The 19850-nt window shown below is 42.6% G+C and overlaps 1 protein-coding gene across 2 annotated transcripts; it reads right to left on the reverse strand.

Moving 5' to 3' along the window:
* Positions 1-12329: 12329 nt before the first annotated feature.
* CETN2 (centrin 2) lies at positions 12330-19850 on the reverse strand. 2 transcript variants are annotated; one of them, XM_061598514.1, is made up of 5 exons: positions 19715-19850; positions 16982-17140; positions 14650-14778; positions 13927-14064; positions 12330-12522 (listed from the first exon to the last, which is right to left on the reverse strand). In XM_061598514.1, exons 1-5 carry the CDS (start codon positions 19715-19717, stop codon positions 12433-12435), a joined length of 519 nt encoding a protein of 172 aa, XP_061454498.1. In that variant the 5' UTR covers positions 19718-19850; the 3' UTR covers positions 12330-12432. The 2 variants fall into 2 exon arrangements, with proteins under 2 accessions (XP_061454498.1, XP_061454497.1); XM_061598513.1 differs by lacking the exon at positions 19715-19850 and adding an exon at positions 19575-19704.

Below are 19850 nucleotides of genomic sequence, written 5' to 3' on the forward strand. Positions count from 1 at the left end.
TAATTTTGTTAGGAAAAAGAACGCACACCCAGACTTGGAAGTTCTGCTGAGGTTAATATTATACTGAAGACTCAAACAATACTTAAAGGTTATCACCCTAATCCAGAACTCTTTCATATGCTGGAGGGGCCAGCTATACTGTTGGGCAGTGAGATGACTGCCTCAAGTGGCTGATGCTAGGGGTGGCAGTGAGGTGTTTGAAGGCAAAGCTGTGTGTGCTACTCAGCCTGCCCTGCACCACTTGATGCTGTTCCATCACCATTGTTGATGTAAGGTCCAACTAACATCCCAGTAGTTTCTATATGGGGGATGGAGCATCCCTGTATCCTTCATCTCAAGCAGCCATCCTTGAATATTGGTGTCTCTGTTAACTGCCGTGGAAGGGACAGTTCTACCTACAAAACAAATCCCCATCATTGGGATGCTCATACAAAGGGGAGAGCTCTAGTCCCAAGGTTTAAAGCAGGGGTGGGGAATCTTTGGCCCTCCAGATATAGCTGGACTACAACTCCCATCTGCCTCAGCAACATTGGCCAATGGCCAGGGATGATGGGTGTTGTAGCTTGAAACATCTTCCACAAAAATCAGAACATATTTGTTCTTCCCAAGTTCGGGTACATTAAATGGTCCACAGAGGTCACTGCGTATGAGCTCTAGCACCTTGGTGCTTCTCCTTTCTTTTCATAATTTTGTATTCTGTGTAAACATGTCTGTACTTGTTTGAATGTATAATTCCTGTTCTCATCATATATATTTTGATATTTATTCACATTTACTTTGTCTTCTGTTACTGGGTTTAGTATAAACCAGCTCCTTAAATATCCTTAGGTCTTGATAGTCTGCAAATGGGAACAATGACTTCATTTAAAGCTAAAACATCTTGAGGTGATGGAGTGGATTGTGCCACTTCTCACTGCAGGATGGGGGATGCCAATATGGTGTGCTCTCCCCCTTTCAATTAATGCCCCCCCAACAAAAGTAAAAAAAAAAACTATCACAGCAGGGAAAACAGCTCTAACTCAACCCTCTCCTGCATGTGTAATTTTCTACTTGCATTAAAAAAATTTTTTAAGGGAGCATTCAGAAAAGTGACTTCCCCCATCGGCATCTGAAAGTGGCAGAGTCCATTCTACCACTTAATGTTGTCACATGCACGAACCATTCAACCTGTGAGTCAATACTTAAAACTGCAGTTAGCAAGTGTTGAACATACATGCACTGGTTCACACATATGCGTGTGTGTGTTTCCAGGATTTGGAATGATTTGCCTACTCCATATGCATAAATTTCCATTCAAGCAGTCAGGCTGTTAGATTACTTATCAGGTTACATTAGTGAGTTATTTGACGTTCTGATGGCACTGAATTAGATTGCTAAAGTGCAACCTTTACAATCTGTCGCCTTTCCAGATCTTTTAAGTGCCATTGATATCATCCTGGAAATTTCAATCACCAAAGAGGGTCTGACTTTGGAAATTATTGATGTCCCTAATATGGTAATATGTCATGGCAACAATGACATTTTTGTATAGATCTCAGCTTGGGCGGGTATTAAAGGAAATGAAATGGGAGATAAAGCAGTCAAGAAAGCTTCCCAAAATAATTCAAAATATCTAAATACTTCAAAGATTAGAACACACACACAGAAACACAGCTCAGTTGAACAACAATGCACAATGCTGCTAAGTGAAAAAATATGTGAAGTTTATAAAGGGGAAAGGAGTTTGTGTTATAGTTCTACATGACTTCAAGACTGGCAGTGTAATCCTATGTATGTCTACTCAGATGTAAGCCCTGTGGGATTCAAGGGGGGTTACTCCCAAGACAGTGTGTGTATATGATTGCAGGTGTATTTTCAATTTCAGCATATTGATAAATACAGAGGTATGCCTGCCTAATGACATGTAAACGGTGCACCAGTTGTTACTGTGGCAAGAAAATATTCAGTTTATCATTAAATTATCTGAGTGCTCTTATGGGGAAGATTGATTAAATACAAGTATTCTGTAATTTGCTCACACACAAAAAGCGAGATAACACAACAGTCATAGAAGAGATGTAATGGCCTGAAACATAATGAAAAATTTGTAGATAACTTTGTCTAATTGCACAGCAGCAATTGTGCAAGTTTTGTCTAATAGGATCTAATCCAATATACTAGCAGCAGATTAGTTTGTTGCCAAATGGCACCACCTACACGTAAGAGGAAGGTATTGGCAGAGGGAGCGGGCTTCTAAGATTTGAAGATGTACAAATAATATTTAGGAAAAACCTGGGAAGGGGGGGAGTCCAGTGAGGACTGATGATGCTGTGGATGCTTGATGACTGTTAGGGTGGAGGGGATCCAGAAAACTTGGGTTAGTGTGAAATGGAGTATGATGAAAGAGAGCATGGCTGGCTGTTCCCTGAGGAAGGCGCTCTTTTATTTGTTTAATTTAAGAATCTATACACTGCACTGCATTCAAGGAATCTCCAAGCAGTGTATAGGAATAAAACATAAAACCAACTGTCAAACAGTATTTAAAATGATAAAAACCAGTGAGAATTAAAAACTGCAGAGATGAAATAGACTAATTTGGAGAAGCACTTCATATTGCAACACTTTTGTTTCAGGTCCCACATAATGGCATTAAAAGGAAGCAGAATTCAAGAAAAATACCAAGAGAATATTTTTTAAAAAAATACAGTGGATGCCAGACTGAACCCTTTGAGGAAGGGGTTTCAAAGATGGGTCACTACCACCGAGAAGGCCCTGACAGAGACTATGAGGCTGTTCTGAATAGGCAGGATTTGTGTGGAGAATACAGTCCTTCATATGCTCTGATCCCAAGACATCTGTTTTGATTTCCAGTCTTACGTTTAGGAGATGCAAAATGTTGAGGTACTTTTCCGTTACTGACTTTCTTGGAACGTCCATCATCTAAGTTGGGCTCCCTTTGGGAGGAAGAGTGGGATATAAATTTAAGAATAAATGAATAAAATAAGCTATATTTATAGTCTTCTGCCACAATCTGATGGTATCCTTGCCCAGGATCTGTCCTGTGCAGACAGGAAGTATCTCAAGAAACATCCTACATGGCCCACCCACGGATTCAGGTCTTCCTCCATGGCCCTTTTCCAGGTCCTCCTGCCTTTGCAAGTGAGGCAACAAGGTGACTGGGGTAGTGTCTGTTGTGGAACTCTGGAATGTTCTTGCCAGGTAGGTTTTCCTGGAATCATGTGATGCTTTTTCAGCACCAGGTGAAACCCCTTTTGTTGCTAGCCTTTCTGATTTTTATTTTACTCGATTGTTCTGTTGAGACCCTTTGCAGGTTTGCAGAGTCGTATACAAATACCAAACTCTTTATCTGTGTGTGGGTGTTTTATATTAAAGTTCACCTGATTGCTATTACAAGACTGAGTTAAAAGTGTCCCTTTTTTAACAAAAAATTTAATGATTGTGTTTTTCCTTCCATTCTCATAACTTGTTAATATTCCCACTGAAGGACAACCCTTATGATTTTTAAGCTTAGCTGTGAGGTGTACAGCAAAGTTTTGTAAGGTTTTGTTTTGAAATGAGCTTATAGGAAGCATCAGAATGGCATGGGGGATATATTCAATTTAACATTGCGGAATGTGAAAAATCCATGCTGACTATAGGATACAGCCACTCTTGTGGCTGTATAATTATCCTTATGCTTATTGAGTTCAGTGGGAAAATGTTTAAGAAAGCCAACTCAAGTTGAGCTAATCTTTTGTCCTGTGATTTTTTGAATTTTCTGATTTATTTGTGGCCAAAAGACATGTACTCTCCCACAGTCCCACCACATGGGTTTGTGGACCAAGGTCACTGTTAGGGTAGAGACATGGTCACTCTTGTGCCAGTTCCAGTGCGTCTCCACCTCTCTTTTCTGAAAATGAGGTCACACAATGCTAATCAAATTCCGCCCCTTTTTACTCTAGAACTGTGGTTGGATCAGCTTGAGTGTGATTTTTTTAATTCAGCTTCAGGAAGATTTTGCAACTGATTGGTAGATCAACCTGTTTGTTTTCCAGGTGTGGCCAATGGAAACGCTTTGCTGCAGGCTCAGGCAGGGGCAGTGATTGGCCCAACGCTTTGCCATAGGCGGTTCTGAAAGATTTGAAGTCAGCAGTGGGTAATGGATGTGTGGCCAGCAGGCAACAGAGTTGCTACACAATGCAGCAAAAACAACAACAACATTCCAGCTGCTTTTGAGCACCTAGTTCACTCACAGCCTTAGTTTCTTCAAGATCTTTAGGATTCTTTTGTTTTTTAAAAAATTCTGTATAAAACCAACCAACCCCTGTGACTTCAGTGGTCTGATGCAAAAGAGAGCAGGGTTATGCATGTTTAATAGTTGTGAAGGAGTAACAGTGCAAGTGTCACCTGTTAAAACTTCCCCTTCTGCACAAATACTAAAGGTGCAGGAACCCAGCCCTCTTTTGTATCTGGCCACCTTACCTGTGACCTTAGCGACTAGCCTACTGAAAACAAGGGATGGGGAACTTGTGGCCCTCCAGATGTTGCTGGACTCCAATAAGGGGAAGGGCTGCAGCTCAGTTGCAGAACATCTGCCTTGCATGCAGAAGGTCCCAGGTCTGTTGCCTGGCCTCTTTAGGTACAACAGCTGGGAGACTTCGCTATGAAATCCTGGAGAGCTGCTGCCAGTCAGTGTAAAAAATACTGAGCTAAACAGACCAATGGTCTGACTCGGTATAAGGCAACTCTCTTCGGCACTAACCAGCCTAGCCAATGGTCCAGGATGATGGGAGTTGAAGTCCAACAACATCTGGAGGACTACTAGTTTCCCATTCCTGCTGCAAAATTCCTTCAAACACTATGCCTCTTCAGCATGATTGGAAATGTCAATCAACATTTTAAATAAAGAATTTGCAGTATTGTTTTATTATTCAGTTTGGAAAGGGGGAATAAGAACATTTAACATGAATTCATCTGTATTTGTCTTGAGCACATATGCAATGGAAATGCCCTTTAAAAGGCTCTCCTTTACTAGGAAAATTTTTTTTGATACCCTCTACTGGCAGAGCTTGAAACTGACTAGAAGAGGGAAAATAATAAACTGTTGTTTGAAAGTATGTTTTATTAATCCCCATTGATCAATAATGTATAGGCATGCCTTTAAGACTGTAAAATATGATTTTTGGGGGGGGGGTTGGTGGTGGTGGTGACTCTCCTTCACAGAAGCGTCATTGGAATCCCTCTCCTTGGAAATAAACTGTTTTTGCCTTTTGACATCTCTCTTTCTGGCTTGGGAGGACCCTTTCTTTAGCTCTGTGCATAATTACCTAGAAAAATCCTGAATCGTTTTTATTGTACTTGGTGGTGGCGGTGGTTTGCATACTGCTTTGTGAAGAATTTTCTGTCAAACAGGTCATGAACGTTTTAGACTTAAACACACTTTTCAGAGATTTTTCTGCTTGAAATGTATCATTTAAAAAAAATTGAATGAACTGAAATGTGCAGTTCAGATCATTTGAGAGCACAGGAGCACTTCAACATATGGATATAGTCAAGATTAGGGCGAGAAGGATCTGCCTGTTCCAGTTCTATTTCTCTTTTCCCACCTTACATTTAGTTCTCCACATTTCTGCAGTAATTTCTTTTAAAAAAAAATCCTCATAAAAACTCATCAGCATTTTAGTGTGAATTTTTCTTTATAATGAGAAATTCACCCTAAAATGCCAATGAGTTTTCACAAAGATTTTTTTTTAAATTAAATTACTGTAGAAAAATATGTATATTTGTTACAGCTGCATGTTTTTATGCAGCTTTATTGAATACACATATTCCAAGCAACTTGCTCTAATATAATGCATTTTATGTTATTTTCACTAATATATTCACTTTATGCACACTTTACCCTAGTAGATACATTTTTGTACACATTACTTGGCTGGCGAACTGCAATGCAAAATTCGGACGTGCAAATTTCAACAGATGGTTGTGTTTTGGTTCACATCTTGTTTTGGAAAGTACGAATTACGTAAGTTTGCCTTCAAATAAGAACGGAATCTAATTTCTCCTCCATCCCTAATAATTTACTATGGACAATCAAAATGTAAACTTTATAAGCATAAGAACATAAGAAGAGCCTGCTGGATCAGGCCAGTGGCCCATCTAGTCCAGCATCCTGTTCTCACAGTGGCCAACCAGGTGCCTGGGGGAAGCCCGCAAGCAGGACCCGAGTGCAAGAACACTCTCCCCTCCTGAGGCTTCCGGCAACTGGTTTTCAGAAGCATGCTGCCTCTGACTAGGGTGGCAGAGCACAGCCATCATGGCTAGTAGCCATTGATAGCCCTGTCCTCCATGAATTGGTCTAATCTTCTTTTAAAGCCGTCCAAGCTGGTGGCCATTACTGCATCTTGTGGGAGCAAATTCCATAGTTTAACTATGCGCTGAGTAAAGAAGTACTTCCTTTTGTCTGTCCTGAATCTTCCAACATTCAGCTTCTTTGAATGTCCACAAGTTCTAGTATTATGAGAGAGGGAGAAGAACTTTTCTCTATCCACTTTCTCAATGCCATGCATAATTTTATACACTTCTATCATGTCTCCTCTGACCCGCCTTTTCTCTAAACTAAAAAGCCCCAAATGCTGCAACCGTTCCTCGTAAGGGAGTCGCTCCATCCCCTTGATCATTCTGATTGCCCTCTTCTGAACCTTTTCCAACTCTATAATATCCTTTTTGAGATGAGGCGACCAGAACTGTACACAGTATTCCAAATGCGGCCGCACCATAGATTTATACAACGGCATTATGATATCGGCTGTTTTATTTTCAATACCTTTCCTAATTATCGCTAGCATGGAATTTGCCTTTTTCACAGCTGCCGCACACTGGGTCGACATTTTCATCGTGCTGTCCACTACAACCCCGAGGTCTCTCTCCTGGTCGGTCACCGCCAGTTCAGACCCCATGAGCGTATATGTGAAATTCAGATTTTTTGCTCCAATATGCATAATTTTACACTTGTTTATATTGAATTGCATTTGCCATTTTTCTGCCCATTCACTCAGTTTGGAGAAGTCTTTTTGGAGCTCTTTGCAATCCCTTTTTGTTTTAACAACCCTGAACAATTTAGTGTCATCAGCAAACTTGGCCACTTCACTGCTCACTCCTAATTCTAGGTCATTAATGAACAAGTTGAAAAGTACAGGTCCCAATACCGATCCTTGAGGGACTCCACTTTCTACAGCCCTCCATTGGGAGAACTGTCCGTTTATTCCTACTCTCTGCTTTCTGCTTCTTAACCAATTCCTTATCCACAAGAGGACCTCTCCTCTTATTCCATGACTGCTAAGCTTCCTCAGAAGCCTTTGGTGAGGTACCTTGTCAAACGCTTTTTGAAAGTCTAAGTACACTATGTCCACTGGATCACCTCTATCTATATGCTTGTTGACACTCTCAAAGAATTCTAATAGGTTACTGAGACAGGACTTTCCCTTGCAGAAGCCATGCTGGCTCTGCTTCAGCAAGGCTTGTTCTTCTATGTGCTTAGTTAATCTAGCTTTAATAATACTTTCTACCAGTTTTCCAGGGACAGAAGTTAAGCTAACTGGCCTGTAATTTCCGGGATCCCCTCTGGATCCCTTTTTGAAGATTGGCGTTACATTTGCCACTTTCCAGTCCTCAGGCACGGAGGAGGACCCAAGGGACAAGTTACATATTTTAGTTAGCAGATCAGCAATTTCACCTTTGAGTTCTTTGAGAACTCTCGGGTGGATGCCATCCGGGCCCGGTGATTTGTCAGTTTTTATATTGTCCATTAAGCTTAGAACTTCCTCTCTCGTTACCACTATTTGTCTCAGTTCCTCAGAATCCCTTCCTGCAAATGTTAGTTCAGGTTCAGGGATGTGCCCTATATCTTCCACTGTGAAGACAGATGCAAAGAATTCATTTAGCTTCTCTGCAATCTCCTTATCGTTCTTTAGTACACCTTTGACTCCCTTATAATCCAAGGGTCCAATTGTCTCCCTAGATGGTCTCCTGCTTTGAATGTATTTATAGAATTTTTTGTTGTTGGTTTTTATGTTCTTAGCAATGTGCTCCTCAAATTCTTTTTTAGCATCCCTTATTGTCTTCTTGCATTTCTTTTGCCAGAGTTTGTGTTCTTTTTTATTTTCTTCATTTGGACAAGACTTCCATTTTTTGAAGGAAGACTTTTTGCCTCTAAGAGCTTCCTTGACTTTGCTCGTTAACCATGCTGGCATCTTCTTGGCCCTGGTGGTACCTTTTCTGATCTGCGGTATGCACTCCAGTTGAGCTTCTAATATAGTGTTTTTAAACAACTTCCAAGCATTTTCGAGTGATGTGACCCTCTCGACTTTGTTTTTCAGCTTTCTTTTTACCAATCCCCTCATTTTTGTGAAGTTTCCTCTTTTGAAGTCAAATGTGACCGTGTTGGATTTTCTTGGCAATTGGCCAGTTACATGTATGTTTAATTTAATAGCACTGTGGTCACTGCTCCCAATCGGTTCAACAACACTTACATCTTGCACCAGGTCCCGGTCCCCACTGAGGATTAAGTCCAGGGTTGCCGTCCCTCTGGTCGGTTCCATGACCAACTGGTCTAGGGAATATTCATTTAGAATATCTAGAAACTTTGCTTCTTTGTCATGACTGGAACACATATGCGGCCAGTCTATGTCCGGGTAGTTGAAGTCACCCATTACTAACACATTTCCTAGTTTGGATGCTTCCTCAATTTCATATCTCATCTCCAGGTCTCCCTGAGCATTTTGATCAGGGGGACGATACATCGTTCCCAGTATTAAGTCCCTCCTGGGGCATGGTATCACCACCCACAACGATTCTGTGGAGGAGTCTGCCTCTTTTGAGGTTTCGAGCTTGCTGGATTCAATGCCTTCTTCACGTATAGAGCGACTCCGCCACCAATACGTCCTTCCCTGTCCTTCCGATATAGTTTATATCCAGGGATAACCGTATCCCACTGGTTTTCTCCATTCCACCAGGTCTCTGTTATGCTCACTATATCAATGCTCTCCTCTAAGACCAAGCACTCCAGTTCTCCCATCTTGGTTCGCAGGCTCCTAGCATTAGCGTACAGGCACTTGTAAGCAGTGTCTCTCTTCAAGTGTCTTTGGCACTTGTGGTTAGGCCTGTGGTAATTTTGCTCTTCTGAATTTATATCCTGTGCCCCTGCTCTCACAATGCCTACTTCTAGGCCTACCCCTTTTAAAATTTCATCATTTCTTTGGTTTTATCCCAGGGGGGAGGTTTATTCCGAACCAGACCTTTCTCAGCTCCTGTCGGGTTTCCCCCCTCAGTCAGTTTAAAAGCTGCTCTGCCACCTTTTTAATTTTAAGTGCCAGCAGTCTGGTTCCATTCTGGTTCAAGTGGAGCCTGTCCCTTTTGTACAGGCCCGGCTTGTCCCAAAATGTTCCCCAGTGCCTAAAAAAAATCCAAACCCTTCCACCCGACACCATCGTCTCATCCACGCATTGAGACTGCGAAACTGGGCCTGTCTGGCTGGTCCTGCGTGTGGAACCGGTAGCATTTCAGAGAAAGCCACCTTGGAGGTCCTGGCTTTCAGCATCCTACCTAGCAACCTAAATTTTGCTTCCAGGACCTCACGGCTGCATTTCCCCATGTCGTTGGTGCCAACGTGCACCACGACCACTGACTCCTTCCCAGCACTGTCTACCAAACTATCTAAACGACGGGCGATATCCGCAACCTTCGCACCAGGCAGGCAAAACACCTTGCGGTCTACATGCCCATCACACACCCCACTGTCTATGTTCCTAATGATCGAATCACCCACTACAAGGATCCCTCCACCCCCTGGAGATATATCCTCGGCACGAGAGGATAGCTGCTCATCCCCCAAGGAATGGGTCCCTTCTAAGGGATCGTTTCCCTCTTCCTCAGCTGGATGCTCTCCTTCCCCGAGACCATCGTTCTCCATGATAGCAGGAGAGCTATCATCGTTGGAGTGGGACACAGCTATAACGTCCCTGAAGGCCTCCTCCACACACCTCTCTGCCTCTCTCAGCTTTTCCAGGTCCGCCACCTTGGCCTCAAGGAAATGAAGTCGTTCCCGGAGAGCCAGGAGCTCACTGCACCGAGAGCATACCCACGACTTCTGTCCAACAGGCAGATAGTCGTACATGCTGCAGGCGGTGCAAAACACTGGAAAGCCCCCACACCCCTGCTGGCTTCTTACCTGCATAGTTTTGTTTAAGGTTTATTACGTCAATGGGTTGGAGACTGCGGTTTAGTTGAGGTCAGGGAACAGACGGGCAGAGTGGGGGGCCCTGGCCTCCTCGCTCTGCTGCTTAACTCGCCTTGACGCTTTGTCAGCTGGGGCCTTGACGCTTCGTCAGCTGGGGCTCCCTCTAGCTCTATATACATATGATGTATATCATACATCATATGATGTAGATCATATGATTATGATCTACATCATGCATTATTTTGTTGGTTATGTTTATATTTTATTTTGAAAATAAAACTTTTTTAAAAGAACAATTACATGTGGAAGAAAAATTATGCTGAGACAAAACGGACTGTTCAACTGAACATCAGGAAAAAATTCCTAACTGTTGAGTGGTGTGACAATGGAACCAATGTCCTAGAGAGGTGGTAGGCTCTCCAACACTGGAGGCATTCAAGAGGTAGCTAGACAGCCACCTGTCGAGGATGCTTTAAGTTGGATTTCTGCATTGAGCAGGGGGTTGGACTCAATGGCCTTATAGGCTCCTTCCAACTCTACGATTCTGTGATATTCTGGGCAACAGACAGCAGGCGACTGAAGCAACACCCATGATATTCATCTCCAGCACTAAGATTTATTCTCTTGCTTTTATGGATTTAAATCAAACACCGCATCACTGCTATCACCTTGGGGTCACACCTCTGATCACTGTTGCATAGACACCCCCCTCATTTTTGGGGGTGGTCATTGGCCAACGGTCCAAGCCAGACTGATAATTACACACAAAGCTGATTCCCCACCATTTGTGTTTCCACTCTAAGAGAAATCTCATTAGAGTACCTAATATACAAATATTCAGTATGTTGTGGTGCGGCTAGATGCAAGAAAATTGGGATCTAAATGAACTGAGCACGAAAGGAGGAACCTAGATAGCTTTTCTAACAAGGCCATGGAAGGTCAAAACTGTTTGAATAATCATTTGTATCAATGTCCTCAAAAAGATCAGAACTACCTTCACCAAAGTGAGGTATCACAGGAGCTTGCCTGACCCAAACACACAACCTGATCTTGATCTGCTTTTCAGAATACTGCAGTAAGCATAAATAGTGGCTTGAGCTGTCAGCACAGTAGAATAAACTGCTGCTAGGAAGGAGTTCCGGTTCTGTGGTGGAGGTTAGCAGCTTTAGGCGTGGTCACACTTAAGGCAGCTACCTCTGTTCTCATCCAGAACTCATTCCCCTATTTTCCAAGAAACCACACAAAATACTGTTTAAGCTGGGGGGGGGTACTACTCTTCACCTCTACCCCTTTTATGGCAGCAGTTTATTTTTTCAGTGTGCTGAAAGTAGCACCATATGCTACCTTTATGGGATTAGACTACTATCTTGTGAACTGCAGGTGAGCGCAAATGCAGCTTCAGCAACAGGAGCACTCACTGGAGACCCCCACCCCATTTCCCAATCTACTAGTGCAATGTGTAATGAAGGACACAGACAATTTTGCTGCCATGAACTGTTTGATGTCAACTTTTACATTTCAACAACGCAAGCTGTGAGCACTTGGAAAAACTGTTACAGGCTCCTTCCAGCAAGTCTGGGCATGAAAGACGCACTCACCAATTTTACATTCAATGCTTTTTGAAAAAAGTGTAAACACAAATATGCACACTATTTTCTTTTAAATCAAGCCTTAGATACTGCAGGCACTGTATTTCAACCTCAACATCCAGAATCAGGTCACTTCCTTAGAAGGCAAAGGCAGAGAACGATCAGTGTGGATCAGGTGCAGAAGCTGAACTGGAGCCATCCATTCTTTGGGGTCTTTCCACTTTGGCCAGTACCAAGCGCCATACAATGCAAGCTTCAGATACTTTAAAAGAACAGTCTTAAAAAAGAAACGTCCTTGTTTTTCAGAATACCTGAATTGTCCCTGGCAAAAATTACATTTCCTTGCAAACAAGTCCAGTGTGCAAGTATACAACCTCCAGCAAAAGGCAGCTTAACCCAGGAAGCCACTTCACGTTACTGTTGGAAATATAAAAAGATGGATCTGAAACACAACACTAGGTGGTGGGGGTGGCTGGGAGGAGAGGGAGTCAGCATGGGCATAAAAAGACCTAGTGAGCTCTGGGCTGCTGCTGATCCCTTCCAAAGCAGGCACCACGGAGGTTGAACTCAGCTGACAAGACAATGAGATTCAACAAAAAAATACACACACACAAGCTGCCAAGCATCTCAGTAGAGGCTGGTCTTCTTCATGATTCGCAAGAACTCTTGCTCATTGACCTCTCCATCTCCATCCCGATCAGCTTCATCAATCATTTCCTGCAACATGACAAGGAATCAAAGGCCAAACGGAGTAAGTTAAAGGGGTGGTTGTGGGAACGAAGGAAGAGGCATGTTTTTCCCACAAGAGCTTTCCCAGGGGGACTGAACATACACTTTTGCCTCTGACCCCCATTTTGCTTCAATGCGCATCAGTTTGTACGTTAGCTGAATTTCATCTACCATACCATCACCTAGTCATTGAACTTGGGGAGATACTTTTAGAGTGCTTCACAAAGCCTGGGATTGTAGCAATATGAGTAATTTCCTACTGACATTCACCTACGTTAATCATCATCAGCTCCAGTTCATTTACAAATAAGCTGTACTGCTCCAACACCAATCTTTGCAGAACCCTATGGCTTCCTTCTCTCAATTGCAAAAACCATGCATTTGTTCCTATTTTGTTAAACGGTTTGTAAGCAGGGCTTCCGCGTTCTACATTGGCCCTGCTCCTATCCTTTTAACAGCAGCTTGCCACATGGAGATTAAACAGGTAAAGCTTTTCTTGACATGGTGGGAAAAGACTGAACAGTTAATTTCTGTGTGTCAGGCTGTTGTTAAAGGCACTGAGGCAGGACAAAAGATAGTACTCTTATCTATCAATTTCTCAGATTTTTATTTATTTATTTATATCCCGCCCTTCCTCCCAGCAGGAGCCCAGAAGGTTGGCTTATCCCAACTTTCCTCCAAGGACAACAGGCTGGTATACATATCCCCCCCACCCAATCTTGACGACAACCCTGTGAGATACGTTAAGTCTCAGATACAACGATTAGCAAAATGTCATACTGTTAAGCTTTGTGACTAACCTGGTATTTGAACCCGAGTCTCCCCAGTCAAAGTCCAACACTCTAGCTGCTACACCACACAGCCTCTCCATAAATAGGGCCTGTCCTCCCTGACACTATACTCCTTTTGGGTAGAAAATGTTTTGGCTACTCCAGTTAAGGGGATCAGTCATCCCAGTGGAATCAGATTGCTTGATGAAGGTTGCTTTAGCAATCTCTTTGAAAGAGAGAAACAGGCCCCAAAAGAGAGCCCCAAAAGTATTGAGAAAACTGGCAAGAAGAGCTGCAGTCCATCTCCTTGAAAGAAGTTCCATCTATTTCAACATCCTTGCTCCCAATTGGATGCTCCCGGGAAGTCTATGAACAAGACACCAATGAGATAGCCCTGCCCTTACGTTGCCTGCCTGCAACTGGTTGTCAGTGTCATACTGTTTTTGAACATGAAGGTTCCATTTAGCTGGGGCTTAAGTATGAATTTGTGATGCTTGATAGGCTACAGAATTTGGATGCAGGAGATTCAGTGTTCATGCCAACATAAGCTTGCTAAATCCCCACACTGAACAGTTTAATGAGTGGGTCAAGCACAGCATGCAAACTGACACACATTCCAAACCTGCAGTTCCTCGTCTGTAAGATTCTCCCCCAGTTCTTTGGCCACACGTTTGAGGTTTTTGAAAGAGATTTTGCCAGTTTCATCATCATCAAACAGTTTGAAGGCTTTCAGAATCTCTTCTTTTGAATCTTTTTCAGCCTAATTTTAAAAAAAATTAAAAGTAAGTGAAATCATCACAGACATTTCATAATCACAAATGAAAATGACCAGCCACAGAAATGGGAAAATATTAGTTCTTTCCTACCCATGTAAGAAACATAAATATAACAAAAAGTAAATCTGAGACCTGCCACCAAACTTCTGCCTGGTTACTCATTATAACTCTGTAGAGTTTCATAAGCAAAAGAGGTAATGAGAGAGCGGTATATCCCTTTAGGGCATGTTCTGTCCTGATTGCTTGGGGTGAGTGAATGGGATTCTGTGATGGGACTTTTATTCCTTTCACAGAATCCAACCAGTGCTCTTCAATCAATAAGGTCAACATGCCTGAGCTATCTGTGCCATACAAAGGCTGAAGGAAGAGTCTTTCATCTACGTGGTTTTCCCAGTCTCCTGAAAAGCAACAGAAGAAAATAAATAATATCCAGAATTCCAGGACATAGCCTTGTTTCCATCATATCTTCTGCACACAGATGCAAAGATTATAACAAGTTTCCTTTAGCCCTCCCACAAAGATATCAGAAAAAGGCCATCTTTTTGTGGCAGCTGTCCAGATCAACCTACCATTTTCTGGGTCATCACTCCTAAGAAGTCGTGGTAGGTTATCTTTCCAGTTCCCTCCTTGTCAATATCTAAGATCATTTTCTTGATCTCATCTTTCCTGGGTTCAAACCCAAGTGCTCTCATAGCAACCTGCGAATAATGAAAACTGGCTGACATCTCAGCAAGAAAAGCAATGACAAACATCTCAGCTATAATCAACAAATGCACAGTAGTGGAAGCAGAACATCTGCATCTGAGACAGAGACTGTATGTCAGCAGCCTCTGAGAAGTACTAGTATCAAGTAGGAGAAGAGGAAACCAAGGGTGTCTTAGTAGTGTAGGTATGACAAAACTCTTAGCAACCCCTGCTGTTAACTTGTTTGGTTGTCAACACTGAGAATACATATGGCTACAAAAGGGGACCAGGAATGGAAGACACCCAGTTCAACACTTCGTCTGGACTGACATATTAACAATTTACTCCTCCAAAAGCCTGGAGAGAAGAGAGATCACATGATGCACCTCTTCATCAGGCAAGCAAACAGCCCTGTCACTCAAAAACTAAAACAAAATTCTCTTTTTACCCACCAGACGAGAGAGACAGTCCCTGGGAAATCAAGGACAATATTTCTCAATGGACATCAGAAAAAAAGGCCAGACTTTGTGAATCTAATGATTCAGGAAAATTCCAGGCCAGGACATCCATAGTGTCACACACTGAGTCTTCTCAGTTCTGCAGAAAGCTAGAAACCCATGATTTTTATCCACAACTTAGTTCTGTTATAAACTGGCATCCTCCTAACAGAAATGGGATGATCAATGGTACTAATGGGTGAACAGCTTGTGCTTGTCCCAAGGGTCCAATTCCTGATACGCTATTGTGGATTCCCAAGGGGAAAATAACTTCATCTTGGGGAGAGGGATGAAGTTGCAGGCAGTGGAGTGTTCACTCAGTGACAAGAGAGGCATACTAGGCTCCTGGATTGAGAGGAAGTCAAGACAATGCCAGCATTCTCCCAGTTCCTTTAGTTTGTGGCCATATCTTCTGCTGGGGATTAAAATACTTCAAGTACTCTATTTTGCACTGTTTAAGGGCTGGAGATGGGAGAATCCTCCTCTGAGAAAGTCTAGTTCTTAATGTGTAGTCCTATTTATCTCCATTATCTATGATTCATTTGGTGATAGAAAGAAGGGATGAAAACTTTTTGAAGGCACATTGCTGTAACAAAGATACTTGACTGCATTAATGAAATCTAAACATCAAACTGCTCTGCCACCCTAGTCAGAGGCAGCATGCTTCTGAAAACCAGTTGCCGGAAGCCTCAGGAGGGGAGAGTGTTCTTGCACTCGGGTCCTGCTTGCGGGCTTCCCCCAGGCACCTGGTTGGCCACTGTGAGAACAGGATGCTGGACTAAATGGGCCACTGGCCTGATCCAGCAGGCTCTTCTTATGTTCCAACATAAATCTGGTCACCACTGAGTCTTTCAGGTTGCATTTAATTCCAGCTGCTGAATGTGAGCCATTTGGGGGGAAAGATTAACCTTCCATTCTTTGTCTCCCATCTATTCCAGTCACTCAGATAACAACCAATCAAATGTCACTAAAAAGGAAAAACCTCTGGTCACTCCAGTAATGCAAAGTGTGGAGATTTTAAACTTGCGTAGCAACAAAAACATGATTTGTGAAACTGAGGTCTGAGTCTGCATGAGTCACAAAGCCTTCTAAGTGTGGGTTTTAAACTAAATGAAACATTGGATCATATAACTCTGCAAACAAAACCAAAGCAGACAGTCCCCCTATCACATGAGGAAAGGCTGAACAGGACAGTCACCCATTGGGGGGGCTCTACATTGGTCAATAAAAGAAGTGTGTGGTGTGGTGTGTGGGGTAGAAAAGTTTGCATTCCCAGGTATGTCTGTACCCTCCCGAAGACAGATCCTCCATGCCCTTGTCCTCCTCTCCTCGCTTCTCATCTATTAGTACTGGGTGCAAAATTGCCTGGATCAAGCATCAAGACCTCTCTGATATTTTCCCAGTATACATGAAGCCAAAGTATAAAGACCATACACAAAAGAGACAAGAGTAGTACAACAAAGAACAATGGAATAAGAGGACACAACTATCCTTCTTATCCAGCAGCCAAACTGACACCCTATCACTTTAGTCCAGCCTTCACCTAACTGATGCCTTTCAGATGTTTTGGACTACAATTCCCATAAGCCCCAGCCAGCTCCACATCGTTCAGCAACTTATAGTGCAATCCTATACATGCCTGCTGAGTTCAATGGGACTTAGTCCCAGGTATGCACGACTGCAATCTTAAGCCACATTTCAATTATGTTTTGCTGCTTGCCTTCAATTCTTTCACATCAATGGTCCCAGTCCCATCTGTATCAAATAAATCAAAGGCCTCCCGGATCTCCTGCTTCTGCTCTTCAGTGAGCTCAGTTTTGGGAGCTGCCTTCTTTCTCTGGGGTGGAGCTCCCAGTGGTGCCTTCTTGTAGCTGGAGGCCTTAAAACATGAATCAAAGACAGAAAAGAGGAACATTAAAAGACAGCTACTTTGTTTTAACCATCCTAGCATTAAGGAAACATTGGTCTCACTTTTGCAAACTTTAAGGCTCCTTAAATAAATGAAGGAATAAACAAAACAGTTCAAGTTCACATGAATTATTTATCATATTTGTATCCCACCTTCCCTGCAAGGAGTTCAAAGCACCCATGGGATTTTCTGTTTATGAAATGTGAGCTAAAGAGGTTAAGAGGTAGTGATTTCCAAATGCCAAGTAGTGAATTTCATGGTTCAACAGGGAACTGAAAATGGATTTCCCACATTTAAGGCCAACACAGCACACTAGAATTACAAAGACTATGATCTCCGCGTGTGTATGAATGGCTAATGGCTAGAGCATCAGTGAACTATAAAGTCCCTGCCTGAATCTAGCTTTTTGCATAAACAGACAAAGTGGCTATAGGTAAGGCACTGTTGTAAGGAGGTAAGGCTGTAAGGCTATAGGTAAGGGTGCTGTTGTAAGGAGCATCAAGATGTGTGTTTCTCACTGAACAATCTAAATCACTATACACTTATTAAGTGTTGGTTCTTCTGTTGCAGGAGAAGCCGTGACAGTTAAATTGGATTTACTGGTGCAATCCCATGCACATTTATTCAAAATTAAGTCTCACAGGATTCAATGATGCTTGCTCTCAGGAAACTGTATTAGGATTGCAGCCCAAAGAGATAATATTAATTTATTTAAAAGATTTTAAACCTGACTTTCAAGACTCACTGCCATCACAAGGCAGCTTACAAGACTCTAAAACACATGAAAATACAATTAGACCCTCCTCCCCTAAGAAAAACACAAAAGCAGAACACAGAAGCAGCTAATGATATTTTTCTCAAGTGCAGCATAATTCAGTCAAATACAGACTTTAAAACCTCTAAAGACACATTTGTTTAAGATCAGCAACAAGGGAGGCAGGCAAAGCCAACATCAGGGCCTGCTCCAGTCTAATTGCCCACCCCCCCTGCCCCCACTTCCAAACAGCCAACTTTGATTTGTTTTAGTATTTTAAAATTGCAAAGTGCCTTCAGTGCCTTGATATTATATAGATGCAATAAATAAACAACACACTTTGCAGCCATACATATCTCCCAGGGGTGGAAGTTGCAAAGGTGTAGGGTACTACAAAGAAAGCCCTGTCCATAGAACCCATTAACAGCTTTTGCTGGAGAGCTTGCTGGTTATCACTGTGAACATTGCTGGTTACTACTGAGAACTCTCACAGAACAGGGCCTACCATACTGATCATAAAACTGGGACAGGCTCATACAAGCACAGGGGGTCCTTCAGATAATATTTATTTATTTATTTAAAATATGTTTATCCCGTCCTTCTACCCTATAATAGGGCACTGAGGGTGGCTTACAATAAAATTGCACACATACATAATAAAATTGTACACAATAAGAAACACAAAAACATTAAGGAAAATTAAAATACATAAAACACAATTAAAATACATAAAATACATGCATATATATATATATATATATATATGCATATATATATATATGCATATATGTATATAGAGTAGGGCCCTGCTTTCCGGCGTTCCGCTGATGCGGCGGCTTTCAATCAGGGGAAATTCCCCGTTTTAAAGCCGATTTTGTCATTTTGCGTCATTTTCGCGCGACGCAACCCATTAAAGTCAATGGGTTCCGCTTTATGGCTATTTCCGCTTTACGGCGGGGGCCTGGTCCCTAACCCGCCATATAAGTGGGGCCCTACTGTATACATAGGAGAATGGTACTAAATGGACTAAAAAAGTAAAAATTAAAATAAAAAGTGTATGACTGCCCTCCTAGCTGTGTAGTTTGGCTGCCATTCACAGGCTGGGGAATTTTTCCTGACAGCTCCCAGCACATCAATTCTAGTTCTGATTGAAGAGGTCATCCTGTGCCTTGTCTGTACTACTTCAAAGTGCATGGGCTGGATTACAGAGATGAATGCTACTCCATGTCAAAACCAACCAACCAAACAAAAAAAACCACCAACACTTCCCTGTACTTAGAAAGCTTGCACCTGTGGTGCTGTTCTAGCACAGCCTTTTCCTTGACATGCTACTTTTCCACATGCAGGTATATTTATTCAATTTATGTATAGAGCATTCACATGATGAATCGGAATGCCCCCACCTAGTGGCACAACCCAAACACAGGTATACCACCTCCGGGCCTCACCCCGCATGCGCAAAGGGAGAAGAGGAAAGGCAGAAAAATCGCAGCCTCCAAAAAACCTTGAGATGTATGAGGGGAAGGAATGATGCTGGCAGCCCCCATTAATAAAAAAGAATTAACAACAAAAGAAGGGGCACCCCTCCACCCTACAGAAGGATCTAAATTATGAAGACAACCGGGCGTTCATTTACATAGATTAGCATACCCAAAATGAATCTGCACAAATTAGCATGTGCTTGTTTCCTTTCCCGCAAAGGAGGCGGAGCTTGATGCCTTGCCTCATTGAGCCGCGGCAGCCTCTCCCTTCATTTCTCCTCCCCACCCCACAGTGATAACCGCACTGACCATCCCGAGCCGGGACCGTCGGGATCCGAGCCGGTCCTGAGGCGATAGGAAAAAATCGGTGAGCTCAACCGTCACCAGAACATCAGTCCCTCTGAATATCACGCCTCCCCATTGGCTCCTCTGCCCTCACGCCGCT

Source organism: Rhineura floridana, chromosome 16 (assembly GCF_030035675.1).
Source record: "Rhineura floridana isolate rRhiFlo1 chromosome 16, rRhiFlo1.hap2, whole genome shotgun sequence".
Classification (NCBI taxonomy): Eukaryota; Metazoa; Chordata; class Lepidosauria; order Squamata; family Rhineuridae; genus Rhineura; species Rhineura floridana.

Bases quoted from the DNA above. Each gene is read 5' to 3' on its own strand.
- CETN2 (XM_061598513.1), bottom strand. From the start codon at position 19,652: ATGAGGCAAGGCATCAAGCTCCGCCTCCTTTGCGGGAAAGGAAACAAG. The intron at 17,141-19,574 runs GTATGCTAATCT...TCATGTTTTAAG, and splicing joins TTTGTGCAGATTCATTTTGG to GCCTCCAGCTACAAGAAGGC. The intron at 14,779-16,981 runs GCAAGCAGCAAA...CATTATTCGCAG, and splicing joins TTGATGTGAAAGAATTGAAG to GTTGCTATGAGAGCACTTGG.